Source organism: Geotrypetes seraphini, chromosome 1 (genome assembly GCF_902459505.1).
Source record: "Geotrypetes seraphini chromosome 1, aGeoSer1.1, whole genome shotgun sequence".
NCBI classification, from domain to species: domain Eukaryota; kingdom Metazoa; phylum Chordata; class Amphibia; order Gymnophiona; family Dermophiidae; genus Geotrypetes; species Geotrypetes seraphini.
The window spans coordinates 134749089-134770148 of NC_047084.1; the positions used below are offsets into that span (position 1 = coordinate 134749089).

The 21060-nt window shown below is 41.9% G+C and overlaps 1 protein-coding gene across 9 annotated transcripts in view; it reads right to left on the reverse strand.

Moving 5' to 3' along the window:
• LOC117357784 (WD repeat-containing protein 64-like) overlaps window positions 1-21060 on the reverse strand; it is a 163087-nt gene that overhangs the window by 120373 nt on the left and 21654 nt on the right. For all 9 annotated transcript variants that reach the window (XR_004538861.1, XR_004538864.1, XR_004538863.1 and 6 more), the window contains exons 5-7: window positions 18488-18580; window positions 10370-10415; window positions 5101-5147 (exon numbers count right to left, since the gene is read on the reverse strand). Coding sequence is in view for 6 of the 9 variants with exons in the window: in XM_033938907.1 (XP_033794798.1) it covers window positions 5101-5147; window positions 10370-10415; window positions 18488-18580 (186 nt within the window). In the remaining 3 variants the exon portion in view is untranslated. The remainder of the gene's footprint in view (window positions 1-5100; window positions 5148-10369; window positions 10416-18487; window positions 18581-21060) is intronic.

Here is a 21060-nt window from a genome sequence, read left to right on the forward strand (position 1 = left end):
AGCAGAACTCTTGAGTGAGCACCCCCCCCCACCCCTGCCATGCAACCAAACCCCCATCCTTCCCTCATTCCCATCCGACTCCCGCTGACCATGAGCAAGCCCTACATACCTCCCTAAGGGGTGTCGGGCCGGCAGCACTCTAAACAGGCTGCTTCGGCCTTGTCCGCCCGTGAATTCACTCCGCTGCGTAATTGCAGCAGAGTGAATTTACGGGCGGACAAGGCCGAAGCAGCCTGTATAGAGTGCTGCCGGCCCGACGCTGCTTATGGAGGTATGTAGGGCTCGTGGCGTGGTTCCGATGAGGAGGGAAGGATGGGGATTCAGCTGCATGGCGGATGCAGGTGCTCGGGGGGAGGGTGCTCGCTCAAGGGTTCTGCTGCACAAGGGATGGGAGGGAGAGAAGAGACTAGGGCTTATATTAAGACCTCCCCAAAAATCTTGCTAGGGCTTATTTTCGGGGAAACACGGTAGTGTTCTCTTGTGAGGATATTTAGGGGGAAGTTCTGCAAATGGCGTCTAAACAGATTGACAAGAGATAGATGCCTGTCACACTTAACCCTTTCAGGACCATAAGGATCGTAGACCAATTTTTGTGGTTTTGACGACATTTTTATGGTAAAAAGGGCTTGCAGATGCCAAAAAATTGATTTTTTTTGTGAAATATCATTATTTTTATTTAAAAAAATCACACTTCTGGCTTATGGACAGTGTGGCAAGTGAATCTTCTCGTCAATCTAGCAACGACGCTAATGAATGAATGTCGGAACCAGTTTGTTTACATAAAAGCAGTATCATATGGAATCCGTACATATCAAATTTAGAACTGTAGACTATCCCAATCAAAATTTATAGGATTTTAAAGTTATGGGACAAATATGTCCCTTAGTCCTGAAAGGGTTAAGCACCTACTATAGAATCATGCCTAACTTAGAACTTAGGCCAGGGTTTTAAAGGCCTACCTTATGGGCGCCTAAGTTCTTCTCTGCCCCTAAACACACCTACTTAGGAGTTAGGCACCAATAAGCACCATGTGATAGGCACCCATCACCAAATTAATTGTTATTCTTTTCAGCTATGAGTTGGTTAAAGCTCATATTTGAAGCCAATTGACCAATATTTTAGGCGGCTCTTATACAATTTCCCCCTTATATTTATTTGAATTTTTGTATACTGCTTATGCTAACTCGCAGATCAAAGTGGTTTACGCTTCTTTTTTTTTTTATATTATTTTTTTTTTATTTTCAAATTTTACATAAAGTGTACAAAATATTAAAATACAATTGATGAATACACAATATCACTTTTATATCTAATACATTATATTCTAAATATATTTTTATCCCCTTTCCCTCCCCCCACCCTTCTATTACTTTTCTTTTTTTTTTTTTTTTTTTTTCAAGTTTTACATAAAGTGTACAAAATATTAAAATATAATTAATAAATACAAAATATCATTTTTATATGTAATACATCATATTCTAACTATGTTTTTCCCCCTCTCCCTCCCCCCACCCTTCTATTACTTTTCATTCATACATACATATTGTATAACATATTATAACATATTATGTAGAAATTATTTTCATTACCCCCCCTCTGTGTGTGTCACAAAAAAAAAAGATATTTAAAAGAAGAAAAGAAGAAGAAAAATCCTGCTATTTATTCATTGCAGTATTTTGTCAATGGCCCCCATATTTTTATAAATTTATTATATGTCCCTCTTTGTATTGCTATTGTTCTTTCCATTTTAAATACATGACATATTGTATCCCACCAAAATGTATAATTTAGGTTATTATAATTCTTCCAATTATTGGTTATATGCTGAATGGCCACCCCTGTCATAATCAATAAAAGTGGTTTACGCTTCTAAAACCATCAGGGAAAGGATGGTGTTGTTATGAAAGTGACGGCTCCCAAAGGTTCAGAGGCATTGCTGAGGTAAGTTTAAAGATGCGATCCTGGCATCTGGAGTGATCCAGTCAATCATATACACAGAGGTGGAAATATGTCTGTCAACAGGGAATGGTACAGTTTAGGGGGTGAAAAACTACGTGGTGTAAATGCGCATGATTTGCATGAGTCGAGTATCGCCCCTGTATCGCTCCATGATGCGACCTCATCTGGAGTATTGCGTTCAATTCTGGTCTCCTTATCTCAAGAACGATATAGAGGCACTAGAATAGGTTCAAAGAAGAGCGATCAGGATGGTAAAGGGGATGGAACTCCTCTCGTATGAGGAAAGACTAAAACAGTTAGGACTCTTCATCTTAGAAAAGAGACGGCTGAGGGGAGATAGGATCGAAGTCTACAAAATCCTGAGTGGAGTAGAACGGGTACAAGTGGAACGATTTTTCACTCCAGACTAGGGGACACTCGATGAAGTTATAGGAAAATACTTTTAAAACCAATAGGAGGAAATTTATTTCACTCAGAGAATAGTTAAGCTCTGGAATGCGTTGCCAGAGGATGTGGTAAGAGCAGATAGCGTAGCTGGTTTTAAGAAAGGTTTGGACAAGTTCCTGGAGGAAAAGTCCATAGTCTGTTATTGAAAAAGACATGGGGGAAGCCACTGCTTGCCCTGTATTTTCTTACAGGGGCATTGAATTGCATATATAACTCCCCTCGAGTCACAAGTGGTCAAAGTTTTTAATTTATATATTTTATTGTCTACTGGGTTGATGAAGTGATCACAGTCTAACATAATCTGACATATAGTAGTACAGTGCCCACACTGGAAATGTCCGACCCTCTCTTCACCATCTATTATTCTAGGGGGGCCTAAAGCCTCTATACTCGTTGGACAAATTATTTCTTGTAAGTTCTTATTCCTAGAATATGCTGTCAATACCTTGATATCCCTGAAACAAGGATGAACTGATAGACAGTTCCAATATTTCTTAATAACATTCCCAAATTTTCTTGCTTGTTGGGAATGACGTAAAACACAAACCAGTTGATCTTTCTCTGGTTCTGGTTCTGAATATTGCAATAGATATTCTCTATGGTTGTACAATGCTCTATTATAGGATGTTTTTATACACCTTTCAGGATAGCCTCGATCCGCTAGTTTCTTGCCTAAAATATGCGCTTGCTCCTTAAATTCATGTTTAGTTGAACATAATCTACGGACATTTCCAGTGTGGGCACTGTACTATATGTCAGATTATGTTAGACTGTGATCACTTCATCAACCCAGTAGACAATAAAATATATAAATTAAAAACTCTGACCACTTGTGACTCGAGGGGAGTTATATATGCAATTCAATGCCCCTGTAAGAAAATTTATAGAGGACAGACTTCTCGTCTGTTCAAGACACGTATAATCGAACATAGATCCTGCCTGGGCTGCAGAAAATTAGAGGCCCCATGATACAACACTGTTTGGATAATAATCATTCCTTTATGGAAATGCGATGCTGGATTATTGAACAGTTATTTCCATCAAAGAAAGGAGGTGATTTTAAAACATATTTGAGACAATGTGAACAAAAATGGGTGTTTAAATTGAAATCATGCATGCCAACAGGTTTAAACGCCAAAATAGAATGGCGTGCCTTTTTTTGAATAATCTTAACCATGCAGAATGTCATGTTTTTATTTGGCAACGCCCCTTGATGCGGATTGGTTAAAGGATTGGCATGGTCTTCTTTTAAAACCCCACCTGGAACGCCGAGCCGCCATTTCTATTAAGAGAATCTGTGAAGCGGTAGCTCAATGTTACAATGTAAGTAATAGGTTGTTACACTTTTTCTGTATATCAAGAAACTTTGAGGAATGTTTAAACTTGTTATGTTATATTCTTTTAGAGACCTCCCCTGATGCAGTGATTTAATAGCGAAACAGGGCCTGTCGGGAGTCTAAAATAATTTTTTCTTTCTCACGCTTGAAAGAAGATCAGCGTGGACTGTTTGGATTCGGATCCCACCTGGAGGACAGTGAACTTGAGAGATAAGTGTTTTTTGCATTTTGGACTTTATAGTATAAGATTTTTTTTTTTTTTTTAAATATTTTATTTATAAATTTTTCATTCTTACAATAATTTAATTTTACATAAACTTCAATTAATACATGAAAAATTGTGATTACAAGTAATTCATCTTATCACATAAAATATAACCCTCCCCTTTCTTCAGTTCTTAAATCCATATAATATACATTCCCACCCTTCCCCAATCTAATATATCCATTACTAATGTGCTATGAAACCTGATCATTGGCATATCGAGTCAATGGTTCCCAAATTTTCTTAAAATTATGAATATTTCCCTGTTGTAATGCTATTGTTTTTTCCATTTTGTATATATGACAGACTGAATTCCACCAAAATGTAAAATTTAATTTGGTGTAGTCCTTCCAATTTTGAGTTATTTGTTGCATGGCGACCCCTGTCAATATTAATAATAGTTTGTTATTGTTTGCTGAAATCGGACTCTGAGTTCTCATTGCTGTACCAAATAGTATAGTATCATATGAGAGTAAAAGATTTTTTGAATATTGCTTTATAATGGAGTTTTTGACCAGGGATGTTTTTTCCTATGCAGCTTGAAGTCGTGTACGGCTGGCATAGAGGTCCTCCAGGTGAATTTCTTTTCCCTGGAAGAAACTGAGGTCTTTTCTCCTTTTATAAATACATATTAATCTCTTGTTTCACGCCTCTGAAGTAGTGGGTATATTTTTTTCTGGAATACTTTTTGTAGTGATTTATTATATTCCACTTGCTTTTGTTTGTATCTATGTTTCTATAACCATAAAGCTCTATGACCTCACAATGAAGGTATAAAGAGCCTTAGCCTATAGGAAGAGGAGATGCAAATGTTAAGAGCCTTAGCCAATAGGGAGAGGAGGAGATAGTGGATGCTGCGGATGGGCCATTTGGCTTTTATCTGCCATCATGTTTCTATAACCATAAAGTTCTATGACCTCACAATGCAGATGTAAAGAGCCTTAGCCAATAGGAAGAGGAGATGCAAATGTTAAGAGCCTTAGCCAATAGGGAGAGGAGGAGATAGTGGATGCTGCGGATGGGCCATTTGGCCTTTATCTACCGTGATTTCTAAGTTTCTAAGTCTCTTCGTTTGTCCCTGTGATTCCGTACCTGAGTGCATCTCCCATCAACGCGACCAAGAAAATGTTGACACATCCCTGCAGAGTAAAACATTAGAACCAGATTTAATTTATTTATTTACAAAATTCAGCAGTTTCCATGTAACAACATACATAAGAAACAAGAATCATACAATTGACAGATACTCGTCATCCTAACACAATAGCTCTACACACTCAAAACCAAAAGCAAAACCAAAAAAATACAACCTAAAAAAATGCCAATATCATCAAAAAACCAAAATATAATATCTTAACTCTTCCCCTTGTCCCTCTCCTCCCTTGTAATAGTCTCACCCCCTCTTGTAATTTTTTCTCTCCTAAGTATCAACCATGTATTCCACTACCTAACTTGCAAATCTTTTGGAAATATCCAGTTAGCTTCATTGTAATCCTAATTCCTAAACTGTAATGTTCCTGGAAATGTCCAGTTAGCTTCTTTATAATCTGCCTAAAACTGCAAAGTACGAGCGGAATAGAAGTCACTAATGTAATGTAATAACAGAGGAACCAGAGCAAATTAAAAAGAAGTAGATGAAAACTACAAACAGCTTTGTTTTCAGCAACTTTTTAAAGCTGTAATGATCAGTGCGTTGTCTCAATTGACCAGTATTCTTGTTCCAAGCGAGAACATTTTCAGTTTCGTTGCCACATATCTTACATTCTCAGCTGTCCGAGTTAGGGAGGCAAAACTTCGAGTGGAAGAAATTATGGCAAAAAACATTAAAAAGGGGGACAAATCCTTCTTCAGGTATATTAGTGACAGAAAAAGGAACACAGGCGGGATAGTACGCCTTAGAAGACCGGACGGAAGTTACGTGGAAGCAGATTCCGATAAAACCGAACTACTGAATGAATACTTCTGCTCAGTCTTCACCTGTGAGGCACCGGGACACGGTCCCCAGTTGAAGGCAACACAAAGCACAGAAGACCCGTTTCAGAATTTTGAGTTCACACCAGGTGAAGTTTACAGTGAACTGGCAAGACTCAAGGTGAACAAAGCCATGGGACCAGACAATTTGCACCCAAGAGTGCTCAGAGAATTGAGCGATGTCCTGGCGAAACCGTTGGCTGAGCTATTCAATCTCTCCCTAAGTAAGGGGAAAGTTCCCCTGGACTGGAAATTAGCTAATGTCGTTCCTCTGCATAAAAAGGGTTGCAGGGCAGAGGCTGCGAATTATAGACCGGTGAGTCTCACATCAATAGTGTGCAAACTCATGGAAACACTAATTAAAAGCAAATTGGACACGATCTTGAATGAAGGGAATCTTTGGGATCCCAGTCAGCATGGATTCACCAAGGGTAGGTCCTGTCAATCCAATCTCATCAGCTTCTTTGACTGGGTAAAAAGAAAGTTGGACTTGGGAGAGTCTTTGGACGTCGTGCACCTGGACTTCAGTAAAGCTTTTGACAGTGTCCCACACCGCAGGCTGCTAAGCAAGATGGAATCGATGGGATTAGGAGAGACACTAACTGCATGGGTCAATGATTGGCTGAGTGGCAGACTTCAGAGGGTGGTGGTTAATGGTACCCTCTCTAAAACATCGGAGGTGACCAGTGGAGTGCCGCAGGGCTCGGTCCTGGGTCCACTCCTTTTCAACATATTCATAGGGGATCTGACTCAAGGGCTTCAAAGTAAAATAACACTATTCGCCGATGACGCCAAACTATGTAATATAGTAAGTGAATGCAGTTTACAGAATTATATGGCGCAGGACCTGCTTACATTGGAAAGTTGGTCCTCAACCTGGCAGCTAGGCTTCAATGCTAAGAAATGTAAGGTCATGCACCTCGGAAGCGGAAATCCATGCAGGACGTACTTCTTGAACGGAGAAACTTTAACTAGGACTTCAGCAGAATGAGATTTAGGAGTAATCATCAGTGCAGACATGAAAACTGCCAATCAAGTGGAGAAGGCTTCATCTAAGGCAAGGCAGATATTGGGTTGTATCAATAGAAGTTTCGTCAGCCGAAAGCCTGAAGTCATAATGCCGTTGTACAGGGCCATGGTGAGACCTCATCTGGAGTACTGTGTGCAATTCTGGAGGCCACATTACAGTAAAGATGTGCGCAGAATTGAATCAGTTCAACGGACGGCCACCAGGATGATCTCGGGGCTCAAGGGTCTCTCGTACGAAGAGAGACTGAACAAATTGCAGCTCTACACTCTTGAGGAACGTAGGGAGAGGGGAGACATGATCGAAACATTTAAGTACCTCACGGGACGTGTCGAAGTGGAAGATGATATTTTCTTTCTCAAGGGACCCTTGGCCACAAGAGGGCACCCGCTCAAACTCAGGGGCGGAAAATTTCATGGCGACACCAGAAAGTATTTCTTCACAGAGAGAGTGGTTGATCATTGGAACAAGCTTCCAGTGCAGGTGATCGAGGCAGACAGCGTGCCAGACTTTAAGAATAAATGGGATACCCATGTGGGATCCCTACGAGGGTCAAGATAAGGAAACTGGGTCATTAGGGCATAGACAGGGGGTGGGTAAGCAGAGTGGGCAGACTTGATGGGTTGTAGCCCTTTTCTGCCGTCATCTTCTATGTTTCTATGTTACTCATCTCCTGCCCCCTTCAGATCGCCTCTGATGTGTTCTTTTCTCATATCTTTATTGCCCTGCTCAGTCTTATGAACTATTAAAACCAGGACCCCAGCAGCATGAGTTGTTTTTATTCTGTTATTCTCCACTGTGTATTATCTTTTTGATTAAAAGTTTATAATATTGTTTCTTGGAAGCTTCTATACTGTGACTAATGACTGGGGAGTCAATTCTGAGCAGTTTGCATGAGCTTCAGTAATGGTGTTACACTACATGAGTTAAATATATATATATACCTTACTTATTTATACCATCTATGTACATATACAGTGGAACCTTGGTTTACGAGCATAATTCATTCCAGAAGCATGCTCGTAAACCAATTTACTCGTATATCAAAGCGAGTTTCCCCATAGGAAGTAAGGGAAACTCGCTTGATTGGTTCCACTTTCCCCCCCCCTGCAGCCATCGGCACTGCTCCACATTATCCCCACCCCCGAGGCCACCTGCGCTGCTCCACAACCCCCCGCGATCCGGCATCCTCCCCCCGCAATCAGGCATCCTCCCCCGCTCGCGTCGCCCGCCCCTGGAAATCAGGCATCCTCCCCTGCTTGCGTCGCGTCGCCCCCCTGCCTCAATCCGGCATCCCCCACTCACCCACCCACCCACCCAAACACAATCGCTTACCCCACTCTGGCACCGGCACCAGCAGCAACGCACAGGACATGCCGGTGCCGGTGTCCGAAGATCCTCCCTATTGCTTGTGCTGGGCCTTGAGCATCTGCGCATGCTCAAGGTCTTCTGGTTCTCACTCTCTCTGAGATTCTCGGAGAGAACGAGAACTAGAAGGCCTTGAGCATGCATCAACAAGCTTAGTTATCCTATTCAATCTACTATGAAGGTATTGGGTGTAGCACTAGACCAGAGCCTAACCATGAAAGACCAGGTGGACTCCTTGGTTAGAAAGGGTTTTTTCACTCTCTGGAAGCTTCTGTCCATTAAAGCATATTTTGATGTTTCATCATTTAGAATTCTGGTACAATCCCTCGTACTGAGTCAATTTGATTACTGTAATATCGCCTATTTGGCAATTTCCCAAAAGAATATGCGATGATTACAACTGGTGATTACAAAATGTAGTGGTCAAACTGATTTTTGGGCTGAAGAAGGTCGATCATGTAACACCTTCCTACCGACTCCTGCATTGGCTGCCGATGGAGGTGCGTGTGAAGTTTAAGTTTGGATGTTTTTGCTTTATGGTACTATTCGGTTTAGCCCCTAAATATATAACTGACCTTTTCTCTTTCTCAACCAACAGACATAAGAGAAGCTCACACTTGAATTTTGTTTCCCCACCGGTTAGAGGATGTGAATTTAAGAGACATCATCAACATCTTTTCTCACATCAGGCAGCATTATGGGGTAAAGACCTGGAACAATTACTTATGCTCACTAATACTTATGGGGAATTTAGGAGACCCCTAAAAACACATCTGTTCCTGAAGTACTTAGGCAACTGACCCATACAACTCTTTCTCCACAAAAACTGATCCCTAGAGCTGTTAATCACTAGCTTTTAACTCTGTTAAGTTCACTCAATCTGTACCATCTTTTAATCATTGTAAACCGCATAGAACTTCACGGTCCTGTGGTATTTAAACTGTTATTAATATTATGTCGTGCTCCCTCCCTGGAAGTATTAAAATCCAAGCTAAAGGCCCATTTTCGGAAACTGCTTTCAACTCTTAACTCCCCCTCACTGCTGTCAGATACCTAGACCCACTATAACCTCCCCAACCCTGAAATGTCCAGTCTAAATTAGATTGTAAGCTCTTCTGAGCAGGGACTGTCTATTGTAAAGGCTCCTTCGCCTTACACTCTATAGAAATTCAACTCTTAAACTCCTCCTCAAGCTGTCAGATACCTAGACCCTGAAATGTTCTGTCTAAATTAGATTGTCAGCTCTTCTGAGTAGGGACTGTCTATTGTAAAGGCTCCTTTGCATTACACTCTCACTCTATAGAAATTCAACTCTTAAACTCCCCCTCACTGCTGTCAGATACCTAGACCCACAATAACCTCCCCAACCCTGAAATGTCCTGTCTAAATTAGATTGTAAGCTCTTCTGAGCAGGGACTGTCTATTGTAAAGGCTCCTTCGCCTTACACTCTATAGAAATTCAACTCTTAAACTCCTCCTCAAGCTGTCAGATACCTAGACCCTGAAATGTTCTGTCTAAATTAGATTGTCAGCTCTTCTGAGTAGGGACTGTCTATTGTAAAGGCTCCTTTGCATTACACTCTACAGAAATTCAACTCTTAAACTCCCCCTCACTGCTGTCAGATACCTAGACCCGCTATAATCTCCTCAACCCTGAAATGTCCTGTCTAAATTAGATTGTAAGCTCTTCTGAGCAGGGACAGTCTATTATATGTTAAAATGTACAGTGCTGTGTACGCTTTTCAGTAAAAAAGGTAGGGAGGAAGGCATGGGGTACACATGCGCAGCAAGGAGAGGAAGGGGGCAGAGAGGAGGAGGGGGTGCCATGCCCTTAGCAAGACCGCAACTGGGGCCATTAGTCACTGAGCCAGATCTGGGAAGCCCTGTGTTCTTTGTATTTTCTATTAAACAGACACTGCCATGGTGATCTTTTACACAAAAAAATTACACTATTATTTTACAATTTACTTATTTATAGAAATGACAATCACATACCTGTTCATCGCCATATAGTATTATGGATTCATCTTTATCTCTATCACTTAAGAAAAAAAAGTATAAAGATTTGATAAGTAATTGAACAAAACAAGTGTTTTCTTGTCTGTTTCTTGTACTTGTAGAAGCTTAAAGGACTAAATAGCAGAATATGAAGCCCTCCATTTACTCGTGACACAGATAAAGCAAGCTTCTCAACCCTGCCCTAGAGGGAACATTGCACCCAAGCATCCTTCTGGCTTTGGTCTTTGGCCTTTCTACTTGTTTGGCTACCCCCAAGTCTTGCTTTCCTTTGGAGGAGGTAACATAACGTAGAAACATAGTAGATGACGGCAGATGGTGGAGAAGAAAACGGTGACAGAGTTCAAAACAAGCGTGGGATGAACACAGAGGATCTCTAATCAGAAAATAATGGGTATACATTGAAGGAAATAAGGCCAACACTGGGCAGACTTGCACGGTCTGTGTCCCGGATATGGACATTCAGTTGAAGACGGACTGGGAGGGCTTCGATGGCTGGGATGGTTATGATGGGCTGGAGTGAGCTTTGATGGAGACTCCAGTAGATGGAACCTAAGCACACTACTGGGTGGGGATCCAGGTTTCTGGCCCAGAAATATCTAAGAAAAAGGACCATTTAAACTAAAGAATTAATTTCATGAAGCGTGTATGGTTGGGCAGATTGGATGGACCATTGGGATCTTTATCCGCTGTCATTGACTATGCTACTATGCATTGCTCCCTCAGGTTTTTGTAGCCCAAGTGCAGGACCATGCAAATTTTAGTTGCCAATTTCCAGATCATTCTTCTGCTTTAGCTAGATCATTCAACATGTTATTTACACCATCAGGGGTGTCTACCTTATTAGAGTTTTGCATTATCCGCAAAGATGGTCATAGTGTAACTAGGTCTATATGAGGTCTGTTCAAAAAGTTCCAGTACAGTTAGAATTGCGAACCAATAGGAAGTTCTTTTGAGACGCGCTAGGCAGCGCTGAGTAGCTGCCTTGAAACCTCACAGGTAACCTCCTTTTTTTCCATTTGTTGATATCTGTTTTCGTGTTCGAGTTAACGGCAGTTTTTGTGAAACAGTGTTTTCGTGATCGGCTATTTTTCATCACGTGTGACTTTCAATGAGTAGCGCTACAGGGTAACGTTCTGTTTTAAATTGAGTAAGATCACTATGGAAACTTACAAAATGTTGAAAGTGGCTTATGAGGAACATGTCATGAGTCGTGGAAGGTGTTTTGAATGTGTCAAAATTCACAAATTTTGTGCAAAAACGCAAAGACAGCTCTTCCCCAACCGCCTTACTCGGTGTCAGGTCAAAAAGCGCGCTGGGACAAAGGCGCGCCCAGACAATTGAGCGCAGTGCGGAGACGCGCACCGCTCAAAATTACTGTTTTTAGGGCTCCGACGGAGGGGCATGGGGGGGAACCCCCCCCACTTTACTTAATAGACATCGCGCCGCGTTGTGGGGGCGTTATAGGGGGTGTGGGGGGGGTTGTAACCCCCCATATTTTACTGAAAACTTAACTTTTTCCCTATTTTTAGGGAAAAAGTTAAGTTTACAGTAAAATGTGGAGGGTTACAACCCCCCAAACCCCCCATAACGCCGGCGCGATGTCTATTAAGTAAAGTGGGGGGGTTCCCCAACAAAACCCCCTATCGGAGCCCCTAAAAACTGTAATTTGCACGCGCCTCCGTCTTGCGCTCAGTTGTCGGCGCGCGCCTTTGTCTTTCGCGCCGTTGTCTATGAACCGCCTTACTCTCCTGACTTGGCCCCTGCTGACTTCTTGTTTCCTATACAGTGGTACCTTGGAATCCGAACTTAATCTGTTCCAGAACCCCGTTCAGATTCCAAAACGTTCGAGTTCCAAGACAATTTTTTTCATTGAAAATAATGGAAATGGCATTAATCCGTTCCAGGCCCCCCCCAACTGCCCCCCCTAAGATCGCCGGCAGGAGGGTGCCCAAGCCCTCCTGCTGGACCCACCCTCAATGAAACTCCCCACCCCGGAATCCCCCTTGGGCTTACCTCGCAGTTGGCCAGATGGCTCCTCGCACCAGCCAGCCAGCAGACCCGCCTCCGTCCAAATGAGGCGGGCCCACCCCTCCACTGCACAACCCACAGGATCTTAGGCCTGATTGGCCCAAGCACCTAAGGCCCCTCCTAAGGCACCCTCCTGCCGCAATCGTCAGGGGTTTTTGGGGAGGGGAGACTGGCAGCCATAGCTGCGACCGCTATGCCAGGGGGTATGAGCAATGTGCAGGGCGTTCGGATTCCAAGACAAAATTTACTACAAAAAAAGTTCGGATTCCAAAACGTTTGAGGCATTCGGATTCTGAGGTATCACTGTATTTAAATCCATGCTGAAAGGAAAGTGATTTGACATCATTGAAAATTCAACGCAGCAGCTTTTGGCGATTCCTGAAGATGCGTCTAAGGACTGTTTCCAGAAGTGGAAACAACGTTGGGAAAAGTGTATACGTAGGGAAGGGGAGTACTTTGAAGGGGACCCAATGGAATAAGTTGTACAATTGTTTAATAAATTTTTATAAAATTAGTCCTGGAACTTTTTGAACATACCTCGTACTTCACTTAAACTCTTGTCACTCTTTTTTGTCCCACAATCAAACTTCTTAAATTTCATACACCTAATTAATGCTTACAATAATAAACGGAAAGGGAAGGAAAGCACCTCATAGAGCTTAACGAGTCAGAACTTTTTAGCTTTTCAACTGCTCAGACAGTTAATCATAGGTAAAAAAACATTCATCAATACCTTTAAGAGTAGTATCAAAAATATTTTAAAATTTAACAAACATAGAAATATATACCGTAGTTTTCATTCTATAGGACGCATTCGACCATAAGACCACCACCCCTGTAAAGTAGGAAAAACCAAGGAAAAAATATTCTGCCCACCACCCTGCCTGTACCCTGTCCCTATCTGGTGGTCTAGCGGTAGGTCAGGACAGGGTACAAGGCAGGTCTCGTGGTAGGCAGCCCCCCTCCCCGGAACCTTTTTTTTTTTTTTCTTCCGTTGGTCCAGCACTATATCAGCAGGAGCTTTCCTCGCCCCTGCCCCTCGCTCGCTGGATGGCTGTCCTCTCTTCCGGCAGAGCGGCACACAAGGTAGGCGTGAGCTTTTCGTGTTCCTGCCTGGTCCCACGCCGCTCCCTGAATGGCTACTGTCAGTTCTAGCGACTCGCGAGGAAAGCTCCTGCCGATACAGCGCTGGACCATCAGAAGTAAAAAAAAGGTACCGGGGGGGAAGGAGGGAGGGGTGAAAAAAGTGTGTCTTATGGAGCTAAAAATATGGTAAATCCTCCTTCAATAAAGCACTAACACGTGCATACTGCAGGATGCATTCAGGCGTCTCACAGTAATTTAAACTTGTGTGTACTCTACCTAAATGCTAAAAAGTAAAATGTGTTTTTTTTTAGCACAGTGGGCAGGTCAAGAGTAGACATGTTCTGCACTCAATGGTTATTAACACACAGCTACAATGCTGCGTGCTAACTGATTAGCATGTGAGCTCTTACCGCCTACAAAACAGGTGTCGGTAAGTGTTCATGCGCTAATTGGCACGCCCTAATGAGAAAATTGGCGCCTGACCATTAATGCGGGAAATAGAAAAATTGGCCATTTTTCCCAGGCGATAAAACTGTCCTTAGTGGACTTGGGACTTAGGGCTCCTTTTACTAAGCTGCGCTAGCGTTTTTAGCGCACGCAGGAAATTACCACACGCTACGCTTCTAGAACTAACGCCAGGCAATGTAGCACGCGCTATTCCGCGCGTTAAAGTCCTAGCGCACCTTAGTAAAAGGAGCCCTTAGTCTTGGATAAGTTGGAGTCTTTGAGGCCTGATTGAGGATGGCGAGGTGGTCGTTTCTGATATTTAGACCACGTTGGTATCCATAGTTTCAAGTTTTCAAGTTTCAAGTTTATTGTAGTTTTGATTTAAACGCAATATCAAGTATTTTCAATGCGTATAACAATATTAAAAATTTGGGGGAACAAATAAAATCATTTGAGACAAAAAAACATACAAACCTATCCATACTTAATAAAGATACATAAGGAATATAAGGATAAACTACATTTGTTTTAAAAGAAAAAAAAACAAAAATAAAAACATTTGGGAAAAGAACAACATCAGGAAGGGTATTAAAAATTTTTTAATGAAACTTGGTTTGGAAAAAATGTTTAAAAAAAAAGGCTTAATAGGAAAATCATTTCTTGGTCCTGTATGAAGCACATAGGGGTGGGGGGAGGGAATCTGTTGAAGGGTGGGCTCAAGTAGTGAGTCTATGCTGGGTTTATGGGACTAAATTTATGGAGTATACTGTTCTTCTGATGTTTAAGTGACAGACGAACTAAACTCATACAAAATACAGCCATAAAACTTATTTACAAATTAGGAAAATATGACCATGTTACACCTCTCCTGAAAGAAGCCCATCGTATCACATATAAAACAAGTATGCAAGTCTTCAAAATCAGATTCTCCCGCCAACCTTCTTTTCTAGATAAACTTCTCATTCCCTACTGCTCATCACGGACCCTTAGATCAGCCGATCAAAACCTGCTATCTGTCCCCACAATCAAAGATTTCTTCTATACGAGAAAGACCAACTTTTCCGTAGTCGCTCCTACCCTATGGCCATCCCACATTCGTCACGAGACATCAATTGACAAATTTAAGGCTAAATGAAAAACTTTCTTATTCCAAGACGCGTTGTCCTGCTCCCAAATATAATTTATTCTTCAATACCTCAACCGCTTTTAGGAAGCGATCCCATTCCTTAGGTTTCATCCTTCCCTTTTCCATTTTTTTTTTTTTTTTTTTTAATTGAACTATGTATTTTTTCCCCTTCCACTTCTTTTCCCTACCATCACTTTCCAGTATGTCCAGTTAAAGTCTAAATGTTTCACAATCCCCTCTTCTTTTTCTTTTCAATTATTTTATATATTGTATTAATTTTGTTTTTTATCTTATTTTAACTTGTAAACCGGCTAGATATTTGCTGATAGTCGGTATAGTAAAAATTTAATAAACTTGAAACTTGAAAGTGCGTTTTATTTACTTTTTCCAAGTTTCTTGTATATTGATTTTGCTGATTCATTCACTGTACCTGTTTATTGAAAATTAATAAAAACATAAAATATATTTTTTAAAAACTGGCCTTAGTGCATGGAAATGACATGTGGAAGCAAGTGCTAAGGCTCCCTTTAGTAAATGGTCCATATATGCCCTTACAGATCATATGGGGTAGCACTTACGTTAGCCATAGAGTTGAGGTGTGTTCACTAGTTTCCAGAGATAAGTGTGTAACTTATAGTAGTCTATAAATTCTGCATATAAAACTTTATGCCCCGCCTACATTCCTCCCGGAATCCACCCCTTTCTACACCCACCTGTAAACTATACGTTATAGGAGGTGTGTCTGTATTTATTGACTGTGAGTAAGCACTAGTGGGAATTCTATAAATGGTGCCGAACAAAAACTGTACTGGGTGCTGGTGATGAAACTGCCTGTACCTCTGGGACCCCTGCCCAACTTCAAGACTGCTTTCGGCTCCTAACTCCTCTCACCTTGGGTTCTGCATCCCCCAACCCTATATGTCATGTCTGTCTGTCCAAGTTGGATTGTAAGCTCTTCAGAGAAGGGACCATCTATAAATGTCAGCCCACCTCTCTGAGAGTGCTTTCAACTCCTAACTCCTCTCACCTTGGGTTCTGCATCCCTATGGAAGCCTTGGAACCCTTTGGAAGCTTCGTACCATCAAACATTACTTTGACTTCCTCTCTTTTCGATTGCTGGTTCAATCTCTAATCTTGAGCACCTTGGACTACTGCAATATCATATACTTGGGATCCTTTAAGAAAACCATCAAATGTCTGAGAATCATTCAGAATGCTGCCGTCCACCTCATCTATGGCCTTAAAAAATCCGATCACATAAGCCCGTATTACAGATAACTACACTGGTTGCCGATGGAGGCAAGGATCATCTTCAAGTTTGCTTGCCTCTGCTTTAAAACCATAACAGGTTCTTCCCCAATCTACCTGTTGCACCATTTTGCATTTCCAGGTACCACTTGCGCACGTAATGTTCATCTGTTTGCCTTCCCCTCCCTGAAGGGCTGTACCTACAAGAGATTCCTTGATAGAACATTGTCATTCCAAGCAGGTAAATGGAACAAAGGTATAACCACCCTCATCTCCAATTCCCCCTCCTACCAATCCTTCAGAAAATCAATAAAAACATACCTCTTCGATAAATTTCTCAGACCTTTCCTACCTCATTGTACCTCTGTAGCTCTTACAGTAGCACCAAACCACTCTCGACTTACTAATGTAATCCGAAATTCTTTCTCTGTAACTTCGCTGTCTGTGTAGTCTCTTCCTCTGTAAACCGCTTTGAACTGCTTGTGGTATAGCAGTATACAAAAATAAAGTTATTATTATTATTAAACCTATATGTCATGTCTGTCTGTCCAAGTTGGACTATAAGCTCTTCAGAGCAGGGACCATCTATAAATGTCAGCCCACCTCTTTGAGAGTGCTTTCAACTCCTAATTCCTCTCACCTTGGTGAGACTACAAACCCCAAACCTATGTGTCATGTCTGTCTGTCCAAGTTGGATTGTAAGCTCTTCAGAACAGGGACCATCTATAAATGTCAGCCCACCTCTTTGAGAGTGTTTTCAACTCCTAACTCTTCTCACTTTGTGTTCTGCATCCCTAAACATGTCTGTCTGTTGAAGTTGGATTGTAAGCTCTTCCGAGCAGGGACTAATGTCAAAATGTACAGCACTAAGTGATAAATAGTACTAGTAGATGCAAGGATTTACACCAACTGAAAGCTGGTCAAATCCTGGCATGTATATTAGGGGCAGATCTCCCAAATTCATCTCTAGTGAACGCCCCTGACCTGCCTAAGCCCTGCCTATGACCAGGTCCCCTTTTCAGTTGCACACTAAAAGATTTATGTACTTATGTTCACAGAATAATGCTTAGCTAGATGCACAAGTAAATCCAAATGTCTGCCAAATAACACCAATTGGTTGCTAGGGACCAATTTTTAGTGTTATTGGCTTTGTAACCAATTAAATTGCGTGCACAAATTACGCATATGTCCAAATTTGCATGCAGGTGTGTGTGCTATTACATGTATGGATATGCTACTATTCACAACATTTACTCCTACATTATAGAATAACCCCATAGCGCCCAATGCACTTTCATATTTAACCACTCATATGATAAGAATAGCCTTACTGGGTCAGACCAATGGTCCATCAAGCCCAGCAGCCCATTCTCACGGCCGCCAATCCAAGTCCCTAGTACCTGGCCAAAACCCAAGGAGTAGCAACATTCCATGCTGCTGATCCAGGGCAAGCAGTGGCTTCCCCCATGTCCCCCATGTCCTCCAGGAAATTGTCCAAACCTTTCTTAAAACCAGCTACGCTATCCGCTCTTACCACATCCTCTGGCAACGCGTTCCAAAGCTTATCCTCTGAGTGAAAAACTATTTCCTCCTATTGGTTTTAAAAGTATTTCCCTGTAACTTCATGGAGTGTCCCCTAGTCTTTGTCATTTTTGACGGAGTGAAAAATCAATCCACTTGTCCCCGTTCTACTCCACTCAGGATTTTGTAGACTTCAATCCTATCTCCCCTCAGCCGTCTCTTTTCCAAGCTGAAGAGCCCTAACCTTTTTACTCTTTCTTCATACGAGAGGAGTTCCATCCCCTTTACCATCTTGGTTGCTCTTCTTTGAATCTTTTCTAGCACCACTATATCTTTCTTAGATAAGAAGACCAGAATTGAACGCAATACTCTAGTTGAGGTCACACCATGAAGAGATACAGGGGCATTATAACATTCTTAGGCTTCTTAACCATCCCTTTTGTAATAATTCCTAGCATCTTGTTTGCTTTAGTTGGCTGTCAATGCAGATTGGGCGCTGACCCCTCTCATGGACCCTAGCATTTGGGTTATTCTTCCCAATGTCTATCACTTTGCATTTGTCCACATTAAATTTCATCTGCCATTTGGAGAAGTCTTTCTGTTTGTACTGACCCAAAGTAAACATAAATTTATCTTACCTGTAATCAAGACGTAGAGGCATTGACTCCAGGCCTATAATCTGGCAATATGGCTCAAAGTTGGAGAGTTCATAAAAACGGATTTCTCTGTCACTGGGAATAAATGTTAAGAAAATAAGAATTACTCAATGTCTTTTATACATTACAAGGGACTCTAGTGTTCAAAGCATAGGCGTCGGAACGGGGGGGGGGGGGAAGGCCACAGGGGCTATGGCCTTCCCAAAAATTGTCAGTCAGAAGAGTCAATTATGGCTCTACTCCCTCACCCATCTTTGGGCAGCCGCCACGCAGCGTTGCCGCAGAATGAAGACTTCCGGGGCTGGCCTGCTCATTGATGCCGCGCGGTAGCTGCCGGAAGATTTACAATGACAGCGACCGGGGAAAGTAGGTAGGGGAGTCTGGATCTGGAGAGAGAGGTCGTGCCATAGGATCCTGCTGGGGCTAAGGTGGAGCCTTTACCCCTCCCCACCCCCCTCAAATGAAAAAGCGTACTGCTGCCTATGAGTTCAAAGTAATGCAGTTACGCAATTGAATGCAAAGTTTTGCACCTACATTTAGATCCTTTGAGGGGCCATTTTAGAAAGCTAGGTCCACATTTAAACCTGATTTACCCCCAGTGAAGGGCTTTTATGTAATCGTGAGCCTGAATATTTTCACTGGTGTATCTGGGTCCATAAGCTCACGTTGATGCTCATCTGCTTTACTGGGAGAGTTCTTTGGGTGGAGTAGGGAACATAAGAACATAAGAATTGCCGCTGTTGGGTCCATCGTGCCCAGCAGTCCACTCATGCGGTGGCCCTTAGGTCAAAGACCAGTGCTCTAAATGAGTCCAGCCTCACCTGCGTACGTTCTGGTTCAGCAGGAACATGTCTAACTTTGTCTTGAATCCCTGGAGGGTGTTTTCCCCTATAACAGACTCCGGAAGAGCGTTCCAGTTTTCCACCACTCTCTGGGTGAAGAAGAACTTACGTTTGTACGGAATCTATCCCCTTTTAACTTTAGAGAGTGCCCTCTCGTTCTCTCTACCTTGGAGAGGGTGAATAACATGTCTTTATCTACTTTGTCTTGAGTCCCTGGAGGGTGTTTTCCCCTATAACAGACTCCGGAAGAGCGTTCCAGTTTTCCACCACTCTCTGGGTGAAGAAGAACTTCCTTACGTTTGTACGGAATCTATCCCCTTTTAACTTTAGAGAGTGCCCTCTCGTTCTCTCTACCTTGGAGAGGGTGAATAACATGTCTTTATCTACTTTGTCTTGAGTCCCTGGAGGGTGTTTTCCCCTATAACAGACTCCGGAAGAGCGTTCCAGTTTTCCACCACTCTCTGGGTGAAGAAGAACTTACGTTTGTACGGAATCTATCCCCTTTTAACTTTAGAGAGTGCCCTCTCGTTCTCTCTACCTTGGAGAGGGTGAATAACATGTCTTTATCTACTTTGTCTTGAGTCCCTGGAGGATGTTTTCCCCTACAACAGACTCCGGAAGAGCGTTCCAGTTTTCCACCACTCTCTGGGTGAAGAAGAACTTACGTTTGTATGGAATCTGTCCCCTTTTAACTTTAGAGAGTGCCCTCCTGTTCTCCCTACCTTGGAGAGGGTGAACAACCTGTCTTTATCTACTAAGTCTATTCCCTTCATTATCTTGAATGTTTCGATCATGTCCCCTCTCAGTCTCTTCTTTTCAAGGGAGAAGAGGCCCAGTTTCTCTAATCTCTCACTGTAATGTACACATTACATTACATTAGGGATTTCTATTCCGCCTGTGCCTTGCGGTTCTAGGCGGATTACAATAAAGATGATATCTGGGCATTTCCAGTAGAATTACATTACAGGAGAAGAGTAGATTACAAGTAACAGTGAAGAGTTACAATACATTCAATATCGCAGCAGATGTAACATGGCCACGGATTACAATAAAGAAGATATCTGGGCGTTTCCAGTAGAATTACATTACAGGAGAAGAGATAATTACAGATTATATTGAAGAATTATAGTACATTCAATATCACAGGAGATGTTACATAGCAACTGAGTCAATTTACTACTGGTGGAGAATAAGGAATTACAATATGTTCTAGATTACAAGAGATGTTACATGAGCTGAGTCAAGTTTCTTCGGATGGAGAGTAGCATCATATGCCTATAAGCGGAGGTGTATTTATTGTTTTGATGATTGCATGATGATGGTTAATTAATGTTGATGATATGGACAATAGGGGTGTTTAGTTTGGGTTGGATAAAGAGATTCTATTCCCAAGGAATTGATTGGGAACTCATTAGATGGCGGATTAGATTGATGGGAGATATTTTTTGAACAGTAGTGTTTTTATTTCTTTTCGGAACTCTTTTATGTCTGTAATTTCGATCAGTAATTTTGAGATGTCGGAGTCAATATTAGCTGCCTGTGTCCCTAGTAGGTTGTCACACGTATTTTATAAAATCAGTACATAAACTGAGCACATATGCGTTACAACTTGTGCGTGAACATCTGCACAATGTTAAGGCCAGTTCCAGAGCCTGTCTTATAAAGGCACATGGATACACATATTGCCTCATAAAATAGGTAAAAAGAGGCTCT